This window comes from Thermobia domestica, chromosome 9 (assembly GCF_964235325.1).
Source record: "Thermobia domestica chromosome 9, izTheDome1.hap1.1, whole genome shotgun sequence".
NCBI classification, from domain to species: Eukaryota; Metazoa; Arthropoda; class Insecta; order Zygentoma; family Lepismatidae; genus Thermobia; species Thermobia domestica.
The window spans coordinates 109,382,670-109,400,869 of NC_137462.1; the positions used below are offsets into that span (position 1 = coordinate 109,382,670).

General features: G+C 33.2%; 1 protein-coding gene across 1 annotated transcript in view; it reads left to right on the forward strand.

The window, feature by feature from the left end:
* LOC145694922 (ras-related protein Rab-32-like) overlaps positions 1–18,200 on the forward strand; it is a 100,562-nt gene that overhangs the window by 68,046 nt on the left and 14,316 nt on the right. The window contains exons 3-6 of the mRNA XM_081771692.1: positions 56–152; positions 4,931–4,987; positions 10,085–10,145; positions 10,909–11,092. Coding sequence (XP_081627818.1) covers positions 56–152; positions 4,931–4,987; positions 10,085–10,145; positions 10,909–11,092 — 399 coding nt within the window. The remainder of the gene's footprint in view (positions 1–55; positions 153–4,930; positions 4,988–10,084; positions 10,146–10,908; positions 11,093–18,200) is intronic.

The following is an 18,200-nucleotide window of genomic DNA, read 5'->3' on the forward strand; positions in this document are numbered from 1 at the left end:
TAAACTGATATATTTATTTTCTTAGTACTAAAGACCTATTTATTTTTCTTTCTAGGAAAATTTTCCACGAACTACAAAATAACAATTGGTGCTGATTTTGCTTTAAAACAACTTTACTGGGACAAGTCTACGAAAATTAACCTACAACTTTGGTAAGTATTTAATAATACATAAGTTGTCACATTTTATTCTCTTGTCTCTTTAAAAATAATATCCTTTCAATTTATCAAAAGCCTATTTTTTTTGTTGTTTTTTTTTTTTTTTAATTTTACGACTCATTGCTCTACTCTTCAGAGTAAAGAAGGCAATGAGAAACAAATGAAAAATTCGGTAATGGTACAAATAGTTCAAGAATAACACCTATACCCTGAGCGGAATTCCACCTCACGACAGTGTTATCTTGGATCACCTATCTACATTTTCTTACATCGTTAGACTGTTACACCCACCGATATCAGAAATATGGAATGTCGAATTTACTCTAAGATTATGATAATTTGAAATTTAAATTCGATATTACGGGATCAAATTTCAAACCAAATTAATACAATCCATAAATAAATCGCATTTGAGTATAATGTGTTGGAAAGCAAACCATTTAACTTAGAAGATGGATCCTTAATGGCAAAAATTAATAATAATAATAATAATAATAATAATAATAATAATAATAATAATGAACAGCGATCAGCCAATGTACAACACTATGTCAAAATTATACATTTTTATACTTAGAAGTCTAAACACTAATAAAGAAATAGGGGAATAAAATGTTCGTATAAAGTTCTTATCACATAAACTGTTGATACATGTAAACTCATGATAATACAATTATCTTAACTTTTTAATATTTTTTCTGTTTGAGGCTTTTAAAAAATAAGATATTTTTAGCAACCTTCTTAAAATAAATCTATTATGCCTATTAACATACTTCATTCCCTATCTTATTCTAACATTAGGAACTTTCAATAAAATGTTTTGTACTACCTGAAGTGCTGGATCGTTTATTATTTTCAAAGTTCTGTACTAGTGTCCGATCATATGACACGTGTCTCTTTTTCAATAAGTCAAGTTTTAAACCTATATTCCATTGTTCGTAATTATAAGTGCTGTTTTGAAATCTGGTTGTGAAACATAAGTATTTTATATTTTTTTTTTATTATTTGCTCTAGGTTTTAAGAATGAACTTGAGCTACAGAGGTCCATACTGGCTAATGTTGCTCTTATTAAATTTTTTACGATGCATTATATGTGTCAATCCATTAAAATTCTTATACTGAGTATAGTACTAAAATTCTTGTACTGAGTTAATAAAAATTCTAAAAATTTCATGGCAACTCCGGTTATTGTCTTTTATTTATACATATTCATCAAATGAAAGTTTTTCATCAAATATTACAATAGTTCTAAATAGTAATAGTTCTAACTTTTTCTAAATTTACTCTGTGTAATACCTGATCTCCAAATAGTTTGTTTTTTCTCGTATGATATAGCTTTTGTCATACCGTATTTTATTACATTACATTAATACAGATTTTATTTTATTTTCATTAGCCCAATTCACTATTTCATTTATGCAATGTTTGCGATACTCCATCAGTACAATCAATGCTGTGTACAGTTTAATATCGTCTGCATACATCATAATACCAACGTCATTAATTAATTCAGGTAAATCATTTATAAGGATCGAGAATAGTAAAGGTCCCAATGAAGATCCTTGTGGTATCCCTCTTTGAATTATTCTAGCATTAGAGAGTGTAGGATCTATCTTTACTCTCTTTCTATACATTTTTTTCTGACAAGAAATTCTGGAACCATTTTTGAAATCGTTAAGTGAATCCTATAGCGTGTAGCTTGTGAAGTAAGAGGGGATATGGCACAGAATCAAGAACTTGGGTAAGATTAACACATGCTTAGTGTTAAGTTTCCATGCGTAGTTTTCGAGAAAATCTTTTTCATTAAAAAAAAAAAAAAAAAAAAACTCATCCCAAAAAGCACGTAGTTCGTTGCCAGTATTAACTGGGTGTTCGTTATACTTATGCACTGTGTATGTAAAAAGTATACTGTTTACTAACAGATTATAGATATTGTTAGTTACTTACACAGATTTTCCTAGAAGTTATTAAACATTATTTGTATTAATAATAATACACTCTTATGGAAGTTTTCATCAAGAAATAATTCTAAAACTAGGAAATGCATTTGTTTTCGATGTCATTACTCGCCACTTAGATCGTACAAGAGAAAATAGCTTTGCCACTCTACAATCAGCCTATTGTTCCATATTGCTACTTTTTTCAGTTGTCCTAAGGGATATATAATTATTGTACGAGGCAGTCTAATGAACATTTGACCTTGAAAGTTCTCACGTCGACCAACTTGCTTTACAGCGACGCAATGTTGCCAATGGTATGATGCGGGAATCTGATTCGGTCTTACATACTGTATGATCTTGCTGAAAGTATATTCCTCACCACACGTTTAGTATTAGCGCGAGCTGATTGGTTCACTCAATGAATACTTATTTTTATGTATGTTTGGTATACAAATCCACACTGTTAGCTTGGCATACTTATAAGTAACTGTATTGAAGAGACCGAAGTCTGGAAAAGAGTTAAGCTATTAGCATTTTTTGCTATGTATCCTATGGAGTGAAATGGGAATTTCAAAAGGGATCTCAGGACCTATTTTTTTTAAAAAAAAGAAGAAGAAGAAGAGGAAGTTCACATGCATACATGACTTACTATCGTAATTAAACTGGGAGTAAGACAGTCTGGTGGGGTAGGAAGGGGTGACGTAAAAATAATCGGAAACGACCGATGTTAGTGTCGAATCCATAGTTTTTAAGATCGCTTAGATGAATAGTGACACTCTTGATGCTTTTTAAATCCATTTTCAGACGCCATTGGTGTGAGGGGTGTGTAATGTTGAAAATAAAATGTCAAAAATAACCGATGTTAGTGTCGAATCAATAGTTTTCGGGGTCGCTAAACTGATTTGTGACACTCCCAATGACATTTAAGCCCGAGTTTATTCAAGAACATACATGTCAACTGGCCCGGGTATCAACAGCAGCTCGTCGTTACTTATTCTACTCAGATCTTTATTTTCAAATGTTGTCCATAAACATTATTCTTCCCGTGCGAAGCTGGGTACTTCTACTAGCAGACTAGATACATTTTTCTTCACGCCTTTTCCACTTTTCATTTCAAGATAGAAGATAATCAAATACTAGACTTATGGATTGAAAACGAAAGAAAAAATTCTAAGTACTTTTTTCTTTACTACTTTCATTTTTAATTCATAATACATAGTCGAAGGATCAGGTGATTTTTTTTTTTTTGTCTTAAATTGAAAAATGGAAATAAGCCACCTTTTGGTTTCATTTCAGATTTGAATAAAACTATTGACAGTACTTTAATACTAACTACAAAAACCCTAATAGTCAGGAGATACGAAGAAAACTTAAATGATAGTGTTGAATTTTAAAAAAATGGAATCCATGTTACGTAACTGACAAAGCACGATATTAAATGAATAAGAACGATGGAAAGTGACAACACGTTAATTTTGTGTGATTTTATTTTTATGATTACTTCATTTAGATTTTACTGTTTTAAAATTTTGTACTAACATCACATTTGCAAACCAGTAGTATCAAACGAGCTAGTGGTATTATGGAAGTATCAAATGAAATATTAGGCAATATCTTGGCGGTTCCACTATTAATAAATCTTGAGAAGCTAATAAAAGTTAAGATCTTTGAGAAGGAAAAATTTATCCTCTTTTATCTTTTACAAAATAACTTTAAAACCAAATGCAATATTATAATTTGGAGTACATACATGTAGAAAATACTGTGATATAAGGTGGTAAAAGTTATGGGCTTATTTTTAGGTGAGATATGCGTCATAGTCAGTGACGTACGCAAGGAAGGTTTGAGGTTTTAGCTCCCTACCTTGAGCTAGATGTTACGCAAAGATAAGCACTTACCACATTAAGATACGTTTACAAGCCCTGAAACTAAATGAACTTGGGAGTTTGACCCTTCTTATCGAACTTTTGCGTACGCCAACTGGTCATAGTTATATTTTGACATTATTAATTACCATCTCTCCTTTTCGCAGCTAAAATAAAATGCTCCATATTTTTATCATAATTTTCAATGAAATGATAAAGGGAACAGTAGCGTAGTGATACAGTGCTCACGTCTGTGCAAGGTCACTGATTCAGTCCAGGGTGTATATTTTTTCAAGATCACTCCTTCCAAATACTGATTTTGTCAATTCTTCCATAATCATTGAGTTTCATTAATCATTCGTTTTCTTTACGCTACAGAATATCTGTAGCACTTAAAATTAGGCTATATAATTGCTTGATCAAAAAACTGCTTAGGTCAACAAATAATAAGTACCGGTAGCTCTGGTGTACAGATAATAGGAAATAAACTCTGTTAAAGATAGTAAAGAAGATCACGTGATTCAATGTACGAGATCTGGAATATTTATAGTAAGAACAGCTATAAATGATGTTAGGCAACCACCTTTGCTTTGCTACTGTGCAGGTTACATAAAAACTAGGGAACATCATAGATTTTAAATGAGATATGAATAGGCTTCGTTACCCGTGAAGATGTTAACGCATTGACTCCGTTAACGAATTCGGCCGAGATAATGGGTCTATCTGTCTATTGCGAAAAACAGAATTCAAAAATTCGCTTTCATTCAAGTTATCGTGTGGAGTAACAGACGGACGGACGTACGTTCAAACAGTACAGTTTTGTTCTGCCGCGTGACGCTAGTATAGGTAACTGTAAAATCTAAATTTATTACATTTTGATACGATGCTCTATTATCCTAAATTCTTACTATATACACAGACATACGTGTGTTAATTTATTTTATTTATTTATTTATTTTTATTTCAGGGATATTGCTGGCCACGAGCGATTTGGATACATGACAAGGGTGTATTATAAGCATGCGTAAGTTACTTTTTTTTTTCAGTATATCTTTACAGGCATCTCATTTTTATTACCTCAAAATCAACTTTATGATTTAATATACTCTCAATTCTATAAATCATTTCATTTGCCATCATTCATCACTAATAGTTTACTGTCAGAAATAAGAAATTTCATGAGTCCTCCGCTAACCTCTCATTGGTCTTAATTGTTTTGTTTTTGCGGCAAACTAGGGAAAAATGTAATGTGATAGTTGCACGTTATTTCCATACCGAAATTGTGTGGAGAACAATGGAAAACTGTCACAATACCTTTTCCCTAAATTAATTACTCTGAGCATACAAGTTGCCTTAGCAATCAATGTGGATTCCATTAACTTCCTCGTTGAGGAGCCGGACTTTTCCCTTGAAGACTTTTTGTTTAGCTAATCCTTTTAGGCATGTTCAGCGTGGGTGACTCTTTTTTATTATATTTAGTATTAAATATTCTACCACCGACGTAGCTCTAAATGTAAGCAAATTCATTAAAAAGAGAGGGAAAAAAGGTATGAATGTTATAATACTGCTCGTTTCAGCTTTGGCACTATTGTTATATAGATTGTAAAATTGGTTTAGCTTATATATTTTTTTCACAAGTGCTTAAAAATAAGAACATTGTATTTGTTGTTAGTATTGTATCTATTTTATTGACAAATTCTATACCATTTTGTACAAACTTACATGTAATATGGTCCACAGAATTATTAATAAATCTAATCTAATCTAATCTAATCATCATCATCATAGGTATTCTGCCTTTATTGGCAGGTCACTTTCCGCAGCTGAGAAGCTTCCATGCTCCACCGTCCTCCGCTAATCTTTTCGTCTTCGCGTATGAGCTTTCTGTTTTAATATCATCCATTAATTGTAATCTCCTTCGCCCCCTCCCTCTCTTTCCCGCCACCATACCCTCTAGGACGTCCCTTATGATACAGTCTCTTCTTAGGCAATGTCCCAACCAGTTTCTCTTCCTCTTCCTAATAATATCTAAAAGTGTTCTTTTCTCACCCACAATTTCTAACACTCTCTCATTCGTTTTCCGCTCGACCTAACTAATTCTTTCCATTCTTCTCCACACCCACATTTCGAAGGCTTCCAGTCGATTTTCGTCACCTTTACGTAATGTCCACGTTTCCGCCCCATACAGTACAACACTCCACACGAAGCATTTTATGAGTCTTTTTCTCAACTCTTTGTTCAAGGTCCCACAAAACAGACTTTTCTTTCTTTTAAAGGTTTCTTTCGCCATTCCTATCCTTGCTTTTATTTCACGTTCGCATTTCATGTCATTACTAAGAATACTACCCAGGTATCGAAAATTATCACTTGTTCTATTTTCTCCCCTCCTACTTTTATATTTGACACAGACCCCTTCGTTCCAATCACCATGGCTTTTGTCTTTCTAACATTTATTTTCATCCCATATTCTTCAAAGCCCTTTCTAATTTTTTCTAACATTTTATTGATTTTCTTTTCAGATTTTGCAACAAGCGCCATATCGTCTGCAAATCTTATGCATCCAATCATTCTGCCTCCTACCGAAATGCCATCATAATCATGTAGGCTCTTTTTCACTATCTCTTCTAGATAGACATTAAATAGTGTTGGCGAGAGGCAGCATCCTTGTCGAACTCCCCTTCCAATTGCACTTTCTTCCGTCAGTTCTTCCCCTATCCTAACACTTACTTGTTGGTTCATGTATAAGTTTCTTATGAGTCTTCTGTCTTTCCATTCCAACCCTATCTTTGTTAGAACTCCCAACAACAATTCCCAATTCACGCGGTCAAAAACCTTTTCTAGATCAATAAATACAACATACACCGCTTTCCCTTTTTCTGTAAATCTTTCACCGATCACCCGTAATAATCCAATAGCATCTCTTGTGCCCTTGCCTCTTCTGAACCCGAACTGCTCCTCCTCAACATCTTATTTGTTCTTCCATATAACCTTCTGTTCAGTATTCGGAGCAGAATTTTAGATATGAGACTATAGTTCTATAATCCTCGCATCTCTTTGGGTTCGATTTCTTAGCCATCGGTATCATGATCGTTTTCAGAAATTCTTTTGGCCATTTTCCTGTTTCATATATTTCATTGCATAGCCGCCACAATTCTTTCTTTCCCTTGTCTCCTATATTTTTGATGAATTCGATTGGTATGTTATCTATTCCGGTTGCCTTTCCATTCCTAATCTCGGATATAGCCTTTTCAAACTCATCCCGAAGAATACTAAATCCTTTATCATCCTCGCCTACTTCATTTTCCACTTCAACATTTAGACTACACGGTCTATCCTTACTCTCATATAGGTCTTCAACGTATTCTTTCCACCTTCCTATGACCTCATTTCTCTCGCTGACTACCTTCCCATTCTTATTTTCTACTGCCATCATAATACCCCTTTGTTTCCTCCGAAATTCCATAGATTTCACCTCCTTGTACATTTCCTCATATTTCCCAACTCTTTCTAATTCTTCTATGTTCTCGCATTTTCTTTTGTAAAACTTTTCCCTCTCTCTGTCTGTTTCTCTTCGTAATTCATTATTTAGCTTTCTGTACATCTTTCTGCCCTCTTCTGTATCAACCTGTTTCCACATCTTCCTCTCCCTCATTTTCTGCAACATCTGCTCTGTAACCCATGGTTTCTTAGCAGTTTTGTGTTCGCGGTAACCTACTGCTTCTTCTGCAGCCTGCTGTAAGCAACGTTTAATATGTTCCCACCGTGCGTTACTATCTGCGCCTATCCTTTCCTCGTTTGAACATTTTTCTTCGAATTTTTCAACGAAAAGATTTCTTATTTCCTCGTTTTTCAATTTTTCAGTATTCAACACTTTGTTGCCTACTTTTCTTCTGTCTACATTTTTCAATTGAATATCTACTTCGGCCAGCACAAGATTATGATCAGAGAAAATATCAGCCCTGGGAAGGGTCTTCACATTCATTAAGCTATTCCGATACCTGTCCTGAATCATAACATAGTCTATCTGATATCTTCCGCCGTCTATTGGTGATTTCCATGTATATCTTCTTCTCTTGTGCTGATTGAACCAAGTGTTCCCAATTACTAGTGAATTCTGTCTACAGAAATTCACCAGTCTCTCTCCCCTTTCATTTCTTGCGCCTAAACCATATTTGCCTACGATACTACCTTCCTGTTTTTCTCCCACAACTGCATTGAAATCTCCCATTAGAATTATCCATGCACCCTTCTTCTCCCTATCTATAATTTCTTCTATTTTCTCATAATTTTCCTCTACTTCTTCATTTGCATGCGAAGTCGTCGGTGCATATGTCTGTATCACCACTAGATCCTTCGTTTTCCCTTTAAGTCTTAACATCATAACTCTATCATCAATAAATTCTACTTTCACTACCTTCTCTTTTAAGCGCTTTCCAAGAATTATTACTACGCCATTATGACCGCCCTTTTCATTACCTGAATAAAACATTCTATATTCTTCGCTGTTCAATGCCCCATCACCTTCCCATCTAACTTCACAAACGTCTACCAAATCTAAATTATTTTGTTTCAATTCTTCTTCTAAGATTTTCTAATTTTCCTCCCTGTAACATAGTACGTACGTTCCATGTCCCTATCCTAAACCTTTTGCTCTTCCCTGTATTTCTTTCTCTGTCTGTCTTCCTCTCATTATTACTTTCTCGTCCAATAGTCCTTCCCAAGCCATCCCCCTCCCGGAGATCCGAATGGGGAGGATATTAGTCCTAATAATTTGACTAATCTAATAATTTGACTAAAAATAAAATCTGTCCAAAGCCAAACATCTATATTTTAAAATCTATATTACAGTTTTGGCAATACATCATTGCCATAATGGTAACAGGTTATTTAACCTTTAGAGACGAGCGTGGTGTGATAAACATACAGCCGATCGTTTCATTGAGAATATGAGAGAGAGATATGAATATAACATCTAGACGGATAGGGTGGGTGTAGTTAATAAGCCTTATTTTCAGTTATTTTGTTAATCATTCATCACCCAATCATAGGCTTTTAGGGCTTCTATTTTATTTTATTTATTTATTTTTTGTCTCTGAAGATGACTTTTATTTTCATTGAATTTATGTTAAATGTACGATGTAGCTATATTGAAATAATGTTTTTAATGTCATCTTACCTTCGCTTGATAACGACCCTTACCATCAAAAACCATTTAATGAATAATTTGCTTTTATTCTTAGTTCAACGATATTCTTCTTTTATATCTGATTATACATTTAATACTGCTTCTAGTACTCTTTACAGACACACGAGAGTTTGGTTTAAATGATATGATGTATCTATGTAGTATCCTTAAACATTTTTTCCAACAGTGTATAAGGTGTTGGTGTATGCATTTTGCGTGCAGTACTTTCGTTGTGGAGGGTTACATGGTAATGAGACTTCGATTATTGGAGTGAGGCAAGCGGAACTTCCTTCTTCGCCGGAAGGTGTATTTCAGTTTTTCGTCGTCTTCTAAATGGTTCGACTGATCACAATCAAATTTTCCGTGGTCTCCCTTTCATAGTGAATATGGGAAAAGTTTAGCCACATTATGTGGTGGCTTTTCGACAGGCCATGTTTGCATAATGATTATATCTGGGTGTTTTTTTTTTTTTTTTTTTAATGACGAGAGATTCTAGCCTATTTACCTAACTAGTTAGGGGAAGACAATAAGTCAGTAGAGTAAACTACAATAGTAAGTTCTGTCCCTTGTAGTTTATAGACAGATATGCTGAACTGGAAATTATTGAATTGGAGTAAAAAATAAATTGATTGTTTGGATTGGGTATGCAACATTATACAAAAATTGGTGAATTATACCGACTAAAAAGCCATTATAATTAAGTAGGCCTATTCTGCCTTTTGGCAGGTTCTTGTTGGACTAATGACGTGTTTTTACTTTTAGGTTTGGACCTGGAAATGTTTCTTCCACGTTTCTCGATTTTCAGATAAAGCTATTTCATATTAATATAAAAAGTTTTGGGCTGTGAAAACATATTTAAAGATCTCACTGTAGGTGTATAAAGTATTTCTATTATTATTGTGTTCTGATATTTGTTTTATGTTTGCTCTTTTGCAGGATTGGTGCTGCAATCGTATTTGATGTGTCTCGCTTTGCTACATTCCAGTCAGTACAAAAGGTTTGCACTGTAATTTATTATGCTTTCAATCTTATATATTTTTATATTTATTTCTCCTTATTGGTCTAATGGTTAGCCCGTTATGCCCTTGTTGCACGAGGTCCCGGGTTCGATTCCCAGTGGAAAAGCATTGAATGCAATAGGATGGATCGGATTCAATCTTAAATTGTAGTTCCACGCCTCATATAGCCTCACAGATGAAAAGAGAAGCTAAAAGTAAACAACCAAGCCATCTTACATATTTCTTTTAAAAAATAAGATATTGTTTGATGATATGAGAAAAGAGCCAAATATCTCATATATATATATATATATATATATATATATATATATATATATATATATATATATATATAATCTATATTACAAATGTTAAGGAAATTACTTTATTAGTTTTTAATATTTGGTGTTATATGTGTTGTTTTACAAGCAAATACGGAAAAGACTTTCATTAATAAACGAATTTTTATTTGTTTAGTACTCGTTGCTGTATTTGATGATACGTATAGAAATAAAATAAAAATAAGAAATTCAAAATTATTTTTAAAAATATCGCTACTACATCTTAATTACATTTTCACTTCCTTTTGCGATCCCCATATATTCCTCTCGCAATCCTCCTAGAGATCCTAAATCCCAGGTTGAGAAACCCCGCCCTAGAAGACTTCTGAACAGTGGGAGTTTTCCCAAGAGTTAGGTATAGAAACTAAGTGATTAATGAATGAGTGATATAAACAAATTAAAAACCTTTCTTTCCCCTTAGTGGCTTGTGGATGTTCGAGAAAAAGTAACACTGCCAGATGGTAGCCCCATTCCTGTTATTCTTCTAGCAAATAAATGTGATATTCACGACTCAACCATTCCAGCAGATATCATTACGAAGTTTTGCAAGGAGAATGGAGTGTCGTCTTGGTTTGAAACATCTGCACGGGAAAACATCAATATAGGTAAGTCATTAGAGAATTACTTCTCTCCGCCTTCTTTCTCACGTAAAACTTCTTATCAGTGCACACAAAATACATACATATTTCAAATATATTATATGTCCAATGCTTTTTACATTTTTTAAAAAAAGAATTGATCTCAATTTTAGTTTATGTTCCAGAAGCAATAAACTTAATAATTATCCATTTAGAATATCTTGATCTTACTAAAACACTGGATTCCTCAATGATAAAGTCCTCTTAAATAAATAGATTATGTCGAGACGATTTTTTAAATCCTATATTTTATATTAAGCATACTACACATAATGTTCTTATATATCCTTACATATGTGTAACTAAGTATATTGATTCACGCCAAAATTAAATGCAAGGGATAAAGTTAATTGAATCTATAGAATATGTTACATTTCTTGATCACAGATTATAGATGGTAAAATGTATCATACATACATAAATAAATTTTGCCGTAAACTATCTGCTGTACTTTATGCATTGTAATATGATTTCGGATGCCAGTTTACATAAAAAATTTAGTCACATAAATTATTTAAAATAGCATTTGGAAGTTATTGCACAACTATTGTTTCTATAGTATACTGTAGATGTTTTTTAATTGACGAATCAACTTTTTTAAAAAATGAACATATTTGATTGATGTCAAAATGGAATAGTTTTATTTACCATATTATTCAAGATAGCTGCTTGAATATACTGTTTGATATCAGTTTCGACGCCTTACTTTGTAGGCTGTCAAGTTTTTTGTAAATACATAACATGCAAAAGTGGTTTAATATTGATATGTTCCACACTTCAACTGGCTATTTCGCTTTGTGATTCATAGAATGCAATATTTATTTATCAACTCAGTAGCAAAATTTACTTATTAGCAGAGATGAAGAAAAATGCAGGCTATTTTTGGGACGGGGGTTAATTTTTTCAACAAAACGCAGGATTTTAGAGGAAAAACAAATTTTTGCTTTTCTTACCTTTTATAATTTTCTTATTCAAGTACTATCTTTGTTTTCCTGTAGTGGATTCTACGAATTAAAGAGGTACCTTTACAAGATTTATTACTTATGAGTTCTATGTTTCGCCTGGGACTGGCTATCTTTATGGATTTTCGAACGGACATTTCATTGAAAGCCATCAAGAGTAAATTATGCAACACAACATACTACGAGGGCATGTTGGATGCCTAACCACCTTACAAGTGACTGAAAGTTATGCATCTTTTTATGTGTTTTACTGGTTGCCTAATTTTAATCAAACAGACAAGAAAAAAACTATCATAAACCAAGAAACAGACACAAACCCAGTTTGATTTTGATATAGAATTTCGCTTACATCTCGTTCTGGGTATGTCCACGGAAATAGGGACAAAAATTCATGAAAGAAATATAGTTATAATTTTTAGTCAAGTTGTTCTTTTGATAAAAAATATAGTTGTATGTAGCTGGCATCATTAATTTTTTTTCAGAGAATTACTATTTTCTTATTTTTCCCGTAGGTTACCTTTCATCTACTAAGTTTTAATGTTGATTATATTATACAAGCCTTATTTATTATTACATAGGTCTTACTTTTTTCTGTCGGTATCCCAAGTAAAATTTCATATAACTGATGAAACCTTTTCTTAAAGTAAAGTTCAATGTTCAACTTAATTAAACTGTGCTTATTTCAAATTATTATAAATGTATGTTGCTTATACTTAATAATAAAAGACCGTTGACAAATGTAACGTGAGTTACCCGACTTTGTGCATATTCCACTAAAATAAGCAGTCATAAAATGTAAATAAAAATTTAATATTTTTGTCATAATTAAATTGTGTGTGTCCCTATCTTACATAGTAATTTCATGCACATAGCTATGCCAGGACAAAAGAAAATGTACTTTAAAAATCACAGGTTCTGAATGTAGGGAAAAAAATTGTAACGTGAGTTATTATAGTATTTTCTTGTCTCCTAGGTTTGCTGTATCATATAAAATGGCGATATTTGTAATTAACTGTATAAATGTGACAGCTTTCTTTTTTTTAAAAAAAAAAAAAAACGGAGCTTTTAAGTTTATTGTGGTTAGTATCCTTCAAAATATGTCATTACGTAACTTGAGTTACCATGGACATACCCTTCTCCATTCGGGAAACACTTTATTGTGAGCTTCAGATATCCTATTAGAACTTAACATAGGTTCAGTTTACAAAATTAAAGTTATAAACGCCAGTTTAGGCATGATGTTAGTTTTACGGTAGTGAGAGTACGTAATTTAGAGAATATATTCTTTCTTTAGTTTTTTTTTTTTTTTTTTTTTTTTTTTTAATCGTGTCATATATTTGAAATGGGAAACTTGGGTATAGGATCTTAACATTCTCCCACTCGAATTTTGACTGTCTTAAATCTTTCGTATCTAGATAGATAAACTTCTTCCGCGTAAGCTCCGATACAACATGTTTTAGCTCCAAAAACGCTACTAACTGAAATTTAATTTATGGATAATTCTAAATCACAATTTTGTTCCACTAAATCTAACTACTACATTTTCAGAACAGTTACTGTTAACATTACTAAAATTTCACTTGTTGTAGAACATAACTGTAATAGCTCTACAATTAATTCGTTCCAACTAAAAAATTCGTTGTGTACACTAATTTTCCTTCTTTCTTTTCCATCATTTGACTGATTATCCTTAATTATTTTCTCTTCAGAATTCAATTATTAAATCTTTTTTTCGTGTTATTATACAAAATTAATGGTGAACGTACTGTTATTTCTTCACTGAAATTGAAAATTTCAAAAAAGCCCCCAAAATTTCAAGCGTAAAAGCCGTGAAAGAAAAACTTCGTCCCCCCCCCCCCACACAAAGAAAAGCAGTTTTATTTTATTTTATTATTATTTTTTTTTCGAGTCCTTGCATCTCTACTTATTAGTACTCCATTTATAAAATTCATTTGTAAAATAGTTTTAAATACCTGAGTTGAAACCCAAATAGGATCTATTCGTAATATGTATTAAGTTAATATTTAGTTCTTAATATAATAATTTTCATTGAACTCATGCCTGAAGCTTAAACGACGTTTGCAACTCCACAGATATAACTTTCTCCTGAAAGACTTCCCCAAAATGCAGATAAACTCAAATTAGAGATGCAAAAAAGCCGTTTTTTTTTTAATCGATGGTTTTTTGCACATAAAAAGCCAGCTTTTTGGGGGAAAAAACGAGAATTTTGGAAATTTTGGCTATTTCATTTTCGTGATTTTTCTATTTGAATAGCTTTCTTATAGTATACTCTAAAGTCAAATAAGATTTCATGACCTAAATACCATATTTCTCTCTGGAATTCACCATCATGATGGATGGAACACATGTTTTATGAATTAAAGTAAACATACAGTACGTAGTATTTGAGGGCAATTGTACAGGGTATTTAACTTTATTTTAACTTCTGAGTTATCGACATTTTTTTCTTTTCTACGTCATTTCTTTTTACTCATCCGTGTTTCATTTCTTAGAGATTAGTAGGCCTACTCTAGCTTCTAGCACATAAGTTAAACTTCAATATATCCGTCAGAGCGTACGTTTGTCAGTATATCTGTCAGAGTGGACTTCCACATTTTTGTTATACTGTAACTGTGCAATGATTTAGCAATAATCTTCCGGATACAACCTTGAATATAGTTTTATAGAAATAATCAGCGCATTCAGGAAAGTATTTTGGGAGGTGTTTCTCTGCTTAATGTTTGTTTTTTCTAAAATTTCCTAATTTTTATTTGGGAGGAGCTTGAAGTTGATGAGTATAAGCATAACTATTTCGTTTTGTTTGTATTCAGCAATAATCTTTCCGATACAACCTTGAAGACCATTTTATACTGATAATCAGTGGCGGATTTAGAAAAGTATTTTGGGAGGGTTTTTCCATATTGATGTTTAGTTTTTCTAAAAATACCTAATTTTTATTTGAGGAGAGCTTGAAGTTTATGAGTAAAGGCACAACAAATATTTCGATTGTTTTAGAAATTCCGTAATTTCGGGGTACAGGCTTCAATCTGTAAGACATCCCCACCCTAACTCCCTTCGCAAATCCGTCACTGCTGGTAATTAGTAATAACAACGATTTAGAAACGATAAAGGAAGTCGGCCAGGATTTACAGTACACGCACTATCTCTACATTCACAGATGGAATTAAGAAAAACTTTTGTCAAAATGCTCGAATTCGGGGTTGAATCCAGGACTTCACGATAGAAGTGCAAAAACTAACAACTCACTCATGGTTGTTGTGCAGTTTTGCTTAACTTAAATATATTCTCTCTCTCTATGGCTTATGGAATCCGAAGGTCCAGTGCCGCGTTCACAAAAGCTCTGTACTTAGCCAGCTGGATCCAGTTTTTACGTTGTATTCGTATTTCTGCGAGATCCATCTTAATATTGTCCTCCCATCTGCCCCTAGGTTTTCCTAATGGACATTTTCCGATTGGATTTCCAGTTAACCCCCCCTACCATCCTCCATTCTGGCTGCATGACCTGCCCACCTGAGCCTCCTAGACTTGATAACCGTAACAATGTTTAGTAAACCGTATAAATTAAGCAGTTCTTCGTTATGAACTTTCCCTCATTCCCGTTCCTCTTGTGTCCGAATATTCATCTTAGGATTATATTTTCAAATACTTTCAGTCTGCGCTTCCCTCATCGCAAGTGACCATGTTTCGCTACCATACAGAACAGCAGGCATGATTATCGTTTTATATATTTTAAGTTTTAAATTCCTCGACAGAATTCGCGACGACGAAATATTTTGACTGAATAATAACACGAATTTCCTAATTTCAGTCGACATTTAATTACTTTGTGGATATGATTTTGGTCTGGTAATATTGATCCTAGATATAGTCTCAGCTAGGAGAGTCCTGTTGGGAGTTTGAGAGCCAGAAGGTTTGTTTGTTTTACCGAGTTCTACTATCTTTAGTGTTTTTAAAAAAATTGGTCACATGTTCTGAATCATGGTCATTATTGCGCAATGGCCGCCATCTTGAATATTCCTTTCGTATTCACTACATTTTTCTTAAATACATCTAGCTCAAGCTGTAATTGTTGCAAAGTTATCAGTTATACCTCGTTCGATTTGCAATAGTATAGGCTTTCAGGTGACGTTATTCACTTGTCAGTAATACACACAAGAGGGAAGTAAAGGAGGGAAATTTTGAAAATTTTCCTCAAAATTTTCCCTTTTACCGAATTTTTGCTATTGTTATATGGCAACGCTGGGTTCTAGGCGAGAAAGAAAAATTAGATACATTTCCTGTAATGTGATAAATATATGCTGAAAGTTTTGTCTTGATTGGTTCACTAGCAGAGGAGTAATAAAATATTTTGTTAGAGCGACCAAAATCATAAAATACAATCTTTGGATTTAATGAAAGTAGTTTTGTCACATAGAAAGACCTCCAGCTCAGACTGTAATTGCCACAGAGGTACAAATAATATTTCGTTTTATAATTTGTTTGATTAGAGTAATAAATGGTGTGGATTAATCTAACATATGTGCCATTATAATTTATGACAAGGAAGTATAAGGGAAATAAATATAAAATTCATACGAAATATTTTCCTTTAATGATGTGGAAACACTAAAAGACAGAAGTGGAACTACTAGAAATTCACTAAACATTAATACCCAATATTTAATTCACAAGTGAAGAAATATATTTTTTTTAAATAGTAACATTTCATGTTTCGTAATTAAGAAATGTGTTCCAAATTTGATATCTAGTGATATTTTCAAACAGCAATTTATTATTATTCATAACAGTCCACAAATGTCTGATAAATTGACACTTTCATCCCACATTTACACACATATTCTTCACTTTACATTTACAGAATGGACAACACGGTATTTGTTTCACTCTGCAAGAACAAACATTAACTTTTGCACATGTCTTGCACATACAAGGAGAGACAAATTCAGGAGGTCTGAAATATCCAGTCGTTATTATTGGCTTAAGATATCCTGCTTCTTCTATGTAACCATACTCTAGTAGATTCAGTGGTTGGGCTTCATCCAGCACAGTCATCCATATCTAGCACTGAAGATATGCACGCTGTATGTGAAAGACTATCGTTGATGATGGTGGACATAGTTGAGAAAAGTTGATAGCTTTTGCTTTGTGGTATTGTTCAAAACGTACCATATCACAGTTTGTTTTTGATGAACCAAGTACTTTTGCGATAAAAAGCTCGGCACTTTGTATCATTCCTTCATCCAAGGGAGCAACCTCAAAATTTTTCAACAGGGTTCCTGATGTCATTGCTGTTTTAAGTGCCATAAGTTTTGTCCCAACCTTACATGTGGTATTGCAACCAGTTAAACTGTGAACAGCAGGAAGAACATATAAAAGGGTGTCGTCCATGTTCTCCGTCATTTTGTAAAGTGGTATGTACCTCATAGATGGTCGTGTGTCTTTGACAACCCACAGTTCTTTCAGGCCACATTTTTTGTAACTCTTTTTGAAATGATATAGTGCGGAAATCATAACATCTGTATCTACTGAGGCAATCTTAACTCTTTCAATGGAATCAGTTTCGACCATGTATTGGATGTGTTTCATGATTCTATCATCAGCTTCCTCACATTCACAGTAAAGATCTGGTACCAAACTAACAGATCCTTCGGTCAATTTCAGACATAGCTTTGGGTTATGTTTGTGACCTCCTCCCAAATACAAAGATTTTATAGAATTTCCTTGATCGACAATCCACTCAATGAAGAGTTCTTGCAAACGTGCTTTGTTCTGGCTTTAAGCCCAAAAAGTATCCGTGTTGACAGGAAGGGGTGCATTTGGGTTACTAGGAATCACATCAATAGGATCAACATTTTTTTGTCTCCTCAGTCGCTCCCAGTTTTTGATACTTTTATCTTGATACAAGTCAAACACTATATCAGTGCGCAAACAACCTTCGGAGAGTTTTAAAAATATTTTCCAAATATTCAAAGTAGTCTCCAAACGTCTTACACATAAGTCGTTTGATATAGACATTTCGCGCGTACACTATAAAGTCAATCACCATTGCTGCTCTCGTTTCCTGCGTTGGTAGATGACTAACTACATCATTC